Source organism: Bemisia tabaci, chromosome 7, assembly GCF_918797505.1.
Source record: "Bemisia tabaci chromosome 7, PGI_BMITA_v3".
Lineage (NCBI taxonomy): Eukaryota > Metazoa > Arthropoda > Insecta > Hemiptera > Aleyrodidae > Bemisia > Bemisia tabaci.
Window position 1 is genome coordinate 43,630,316 of NC_092799.1, and position 6,221 is coordinate 43,636,536.

At 37.0% G+C, this 6,221-nt stretch overlaps 1 protein-coding gene across 1 annotated transcript; it reads right to left on the reverse strand.

The window, feature by feature from the left end:
* Positions 1-103: 103 nt before the first annotated feature.
* On the reverse strand, positions 104-6,176 carry Tfb1 (transcription factor B1). The gene is made up of 2 exons (XM_019049655.2): positions 5,761-6,176; positions 104-3,563 (listed from the first exon to the last, which is right to left on the reverse strand). The coding sequence occupies exon 2, from the start codon at positions 3,499-3,501 to the stop codon at positions 1,810-1,812; it is 1,692 nt and encodes a 563-aa protein (XP_018905200.1). The 5' UTR covers positions 3,502-3,563; positions 5,761-6,176; the 3' UTR covers positions 104-1,809.
* Between the last annotated feature and the right edge of the window lie 45 nt (positions 6,177-6,221).

Consider the following 6,221-nt stretch of genomic DNA (forward strand, 5'->3'; position numbering starts at 1 on the left):
AGTCAATGGAAATTTCAGTTTTATCGACGTGTTATTTTTGCTTTCAGAACTTTACCCTGGGGGGCCTAGTTGTGAAACACTGTAAATTAGGTACTCCTTAACGTTATAGACAACATTTGTTACAAGTTTTATTCGATGAAAAATTTACAGTAACAGTAAAAATAGGAGCCTTAAATTAAGGAGGACAAAGGAAACTTACAAATTATTAGACAATTTTTTTTCTGGGCTCTTGCCTTGGAAGGCTTCAATTATATCTACTGAGTCTACTGTAGATGCCAAGTTGTAATTTGTAAAAAGCAACATGGATGAATTCATAAGACTCAGTCTTTCATGTAGTCCCTGCTTACAAATTACAATTTTATGAATAAAAAATGGTTTTACATGTACCAAGAGTACATGAGGGTACAGATGGTTAGTTCTTCAGAGCGAAAATTAGTTGTAATCACAGCCTTAAAATTTTCTCACTTTGCAAAAAAGTCAACAGTGTGCTTCAAGCAAAAAAAGTTAAAATCGCGAGCTTTTTCTCATTTTTTGCCGAGAGGGAGGAAAACGGGTTTTTATTGAAATGTTACCTCACCGCTCGATTATTTCCTACACCCTGAAGTTTACAAGTTTAATATTTGCAAAAGAACATTTGCCGGTGCATTTACAAGATTACAAAAAAAAAAAAAAAAAAAAAAAAAAAATTGAATTGAATCATCTAAAAATTCTTCAATGTTGTAGTGGGCATTCATTTTTAATCTTATTTTCAACCGATTGAGGAATAGGTTACCGGGAGTTGATAATATCTTAGATCATGCGATCCTAGGATCACTGTTTTTGTGGTAAACCCTCGGATTTTTTTTTCTTCTGGGTCGTGCGAAAATCGCGATTGTTGCTTAAAATTGAAAAAACTGTGGAAGACTTCCATAATTGTACTGTCAGTGTTTCCACTCTTTTCGTTAACTGTGTGAAAACTGCAAAAATTGTGGTTGCCACTTCAAATTTAAAAATTGTAGTGTGGAAGTCATTCACAGTTTACCCGAAAGAAAGAAAAAAAAGTCATCAATTTTTGTGGAAAGGGTAAAAACTGTGAAAGCATTTGTTGCTTCGGATAGCTGATAATATGAAAATCACAGGAAATCACTGGCCCCTGGATAAACTCTTCCTGTATTTAACTTTCATTTCATTGCTTAGGGCATTAAGAGCCTTATTTTTACTTATAACCTCAGTTTTCATGGACTAACTCAAGCATAGATGTTACAGAACATTACCTCCTCCGATATCCATGTCCAGGGCTCATTCTGCCTTCAGTTTGCGAATTAATACACATACGTTCCTTAATAAGTAATCTTAAATGGTGCTGTAAAAAAACCCTCATCAAAGAATGAAATATTACAAATATTCTGATTTTTTTTTGTATGATGAGGCCAACATCCAATCTCAAAGAAGATCCCTCTGTGGTTATCTGATACTTAAAACATAGAGTGAACTCAGGCATAATAGTAATCTGGTATAATGTTTAGTTGTACAATTCTTGGTAATCTTCTACTCGGATAGAGAATTCTTCATATTTGTATTTATTACATGATGGACATAATTCTGCCAATTTAGATTATTATCCATTGTAGTGCCTAATACATAAATACCTCCCAAAATTAACGACTTCAATAATATCAACTTCAGTTTAAAATCTTGGAAAAAGAGCAAGAGGGAGGATGTTGATGGTAAAAGACCTTTTGATATTAATCATCAAATTATCAGCATTAGAGTGAGTAACGTTTCAACATTTCAACACACAAACAATGTTTCCTCGACAAACTCTGAGGGTCAACCAACTTTATGCTTTGTACTCCAAGTTATGTACTTATTATACGCTACCTCAAGCAGAGTGTTTAAATGCCGTGTAAATTTGAGATACAGAGGAGAATGTTTACGGGCTATTTGCTCCTCAAATGGTTTCATTTTTACTTCATGAAACCTTCTTAGAGCCTCATGCATTCTGATAGCTTTTTGTTCTAAATTGGCTGTCAGCGGAGGGAAGCACTTCCAAAAATGTCGTAAAAGCTCGTTTAACGACCGGGTTAAGGTCCTAAGTTCTGCTTCTATTTGAGGGGGTATTGACTGTTCTAAAGAGTTATCTTGTAGACCTTTCATTAGGATGCCACCAGGGGTGAGTTCTCCCAACGCACTGACGGCTGATGAGGGGTTGACTAAAGCTGTAGCTGGCACAGCATGATATTTCCATTTTTCTAGTTCTAACCTTGCTCGCTTTCTACTATAACTTGTAGGCTTAATGCTGTGGCCATTCCTTTGGTGCATATTTACTGAGCCATTTTTAAATTTAAGTTCTAATTTGGAAGCTGATGTTGATTCCAGCCCTTGCAATACGTTCTTGTAGTTTACAAACGTGATATTTGAATCTTGTGATTTTTTCTCTTCGGTTAAGTCTGGATATTCAATTCTATCTCCATTGATACCTCTATTCAGGGGGCAGATCAATTTAGTTGGAGTGTCTGAATTGGTGGAGGGAGGGCCACCTTCTGACCGGGTAATTTCTTTTGCTTCAGGGTCTGGATTCTTTTGGTTTGCTTTCATTATCATTATAGAATGCTGATTAAACCTACGAATAAGTTCTTTGTGTACGCCTAAATTATCAGAGGAACTACCACTTTTCTCTACTACTTCTTCACAGCCATCATCAAACCGTGTGAGATTCACGGTTGGATCTGAAATCCCACCAGCTAAATCTTCTTTAAACTTTTGCTCATCTACTTTACCACATTCTACAAAAATATCCTCTCCACCTGGATGCAATCGATCCTTATGAAAATAGTGTGATTGGAAAAATTTGGTCCAGAACTCTGCTTCGGACACTTTCATTGGAACACATTCCATGTACTTTTTGTGAACAGCTGGATATGCTTTAAAAATACATTCAATGACATCAGGTGTTAATTTATATTTCAGGCCATTGCAACCATCCGTTTCTGATCGTATATCCGACAAAAATGCTGGTGACACACCAATAGCCTGAGGCTTAGTTGTATTTTGTTTATTTACGTACAAGGCACTATGTTGAGACCAGAATTCATCAGCAGTCATTACTTTGGCCATGACTAGATCCCTATACAGATGCATTAAAGTTGGATTATTACGTAGCAGTCTACTTTTCTCTTCAAGTTCTTTATTAACTTTCATCTGAAATTTTGGGAGTAAATTTAGCAACAAGTTTTTAACTTTATCCCTATCCGCTAGACATGCATCCATCCCTTTACTATTACAAAATTGAAATGTTGTAGTTTCACCGGAATGAAGAACCAACTGGAGCTGTACTTTCGCCTTGCCTTCTGGTGATATTTTCTGCTGCTTGATGTCCGTGTAAGGGTGACTGACGGAAACAATATCTCTATGGTCCATCATAAAAGCTATGCGTTCACTCATAAGGTAAAGCGTTCCTTCATTCTTCTTGCACCTCACACTTTCCACCTGCAGCAAAACGTCTTCAGAGACAGTGGCCATTTTCAGAGTGATATTAATCTGCCAAATTTAAAACTCTTCATATAAATCCTTTTGCACTGAACCTGCAAAATAAAAGATCATAATGATCGAACATTAGATCATCAGTAGAATCACACAACAGTGGTCTGATGCCATTCCAAATATTATCAACCTACTGCAAGCTCACCGTTCGGATAAATCCTTTGAAAGGAAGAAAGCAGAGACACTGTAGAGAAATGGTAAAATTAACAAAAATTGATTTCCATACTTTTTCATCAAGATTACTTAAGATGAGAAGTTCTGCTGGCTGAAATCACTTGTGCTCAGTGTTCGAAACTCACAGGCGTCAACGCACCAAATGCGCCTAAGAAATCGGTCATGATGCCTAAAAATGAAGGCTCTGTGCTGACATGGTCTCTAAAAATCCCCTCCCCCCCCCCCCCCAAAGAAAAAATCCTGATTTTTCTGTTTGGTGATTTGTGGAGCTTTTCTCTTCCCCAAGTTACAGCTACTAGTTCTGTGACTAAAACATCTTGCGTTTCACTTTTCACTAAATGCGCCGTGCTATGTAAGTAGGCAAAAATTCAATTTGGCCCCTAAAGAGTCTTCAGTGGCCCCTAAAAATCGAGGTTGATGGGCCACATGGCTCCTGCAACTCAAAGGTGAGTTTCAAACACTGCTTGTGCTGCCAAAAACTGGAACAAACATTTATTTCAGTTGAAGAATTTCATCGGGTTGAAGATAGAACTTTTGGGTGCCACGAGTATCTCTGATTTCAACCAAGATTCTTCCCTCTCAAAACACTAATTCCTGTTTCTTATAACTAATAATAAAATTCATATTTCAAATCAATCAAAGCAAGAATTTGTAAAATATTAAGTAATTAACAGGTAATATATTTAAATAAGAGTATTTTACCCACCTTAACTGTTGCCTTGAATAACATCATCTATTCATCAAAAAGATCTTTTGAGTAATTACTCAAAATAATTCCTTAGGCACACTTGAGCTCTTTTTAATCTATAGAATGCATGGGACACAATAGATTGGGTTATATCCGTTACCTGCACGTGCCACACAAGGCTAGGATTGCATGTAACCCACCTTGGAAGAGCGATCCAAGTGTTCCACTGGAACGCATGGAACAGACTGGACCACGACAAGGAACTGGGATAAAAGATTAACGCAGTTCATCGCAATCCTCTGCAGGTTGAATAATCAATTCCCTAATCTCTCCAACAAAAGTTGTTAAAATTTGGATGGAAAAGTGTTGCCAACGGAGGATTTTACTCAAAGACATTGAATCACGTAGACCATGCGCCCGGCTTGGTTTAGTACAGGCTGAGCGAGACAAGTCTCTCGGAGCCCCATGATGGAGGGAAGAGGAAGGGGAGAGAGCTAGTGTCTCAAGCACTCGAAGAGAGTGCAGGAAGGAAATGGAGAATTCATTCGCGCGCTCGGTTTTTCACGAATATCTCGTTTGGAGTCGATTTTCAGACAAAAATCCAAAGAAGAAAAGTTTTAGAACTAATAATTTTACAACCGAATGGCAATGTTTCATTTTTCTGAACTAATTATTAACCTAGACAAAAAGCCTCACAATCCGACAAAAATTCACTGGAGCTGCTACTGCGCATGCGCAGATGTGCATTATTGAGACACACGAACTCATCGTTGCAGGTCGGTGCTAACACTCATCGGCGTGCAAATTTTTAAAAGCTGCCTCCGTAACACAGGATGCACAGTCTACGTGATTCAATGTTTTTGATTTTAGATGATTGTTTTTTTAGATGATCAGGGATTTTTGTATTTGGTGTTGAACAGTTTTTCACTAATCTTAAGAGATCATCAAATTCTGGAGTAAATTGTGAAGCTTTTAAGAATATTGACACAATTTGTCCATTGATATGACTCTATTAATATGGAGAACAACGAAGACAGTTAGACATTGGACATTTTCATTTCCTTGCAGTCCCAAAAAAGTTCAGATCCAAGTGGATCTTTACCCTTTAAAAGATTTAGAGTGATTTTTGGAATTTGGTGCCATGCATTGAATAGCTGTTAAGTGTCATGGATTAAATTAAAAGTAAGGTAACCGAAATTCAAGATAAAATGCAAGATAAAATGATGACATTATATAAGGCATAGCTTCAACCTTGGCAGATGCTTTAGCCAAAAAGTCTTTTAAGAGTCCTTACACGGCTAAAAAAAATGAAGACAACAACAATAAAACCAAGGACGATATAGTGTCAGAAAGAGTCTTACGTTGCATACACTTACATTAAGGTGATATTATCCTTGAGGATAATCCTAGGCGACTGTTGGGGTACGGTGTCAAGAAACTTGATGAACCCTCTGGTTCCACATACTATTTCCTTTTCTTCTGTTTGAAGTCTAGAAATTCAATGAAAATTGATGGTTGAAATTGATGGTATAGACAATAATAGATGTACTCGCTAATGACTGAATGCAAAAGGCAGCAAAATTGCTCGGTTGCTCGTCTTGGGCAGAAGTTTTGGTGGTTCAGCGAAGTTGAGATTTTTCTTGATACTTTGAACAATGCACGGATGAAAACGTGGGAAATTAACTATGGTCAGTCAGACATTAGGTCTAAAACCGCATTTTTGAAAACTGCCTTATCACGTAACACACATAAAGTTTAAAAAAAAATTATAGAAAATAGAAAAGGCGTGAGAGGAGCAGCGAGCAAAGCCATGATAATAATAAAATGAATGAGGTTA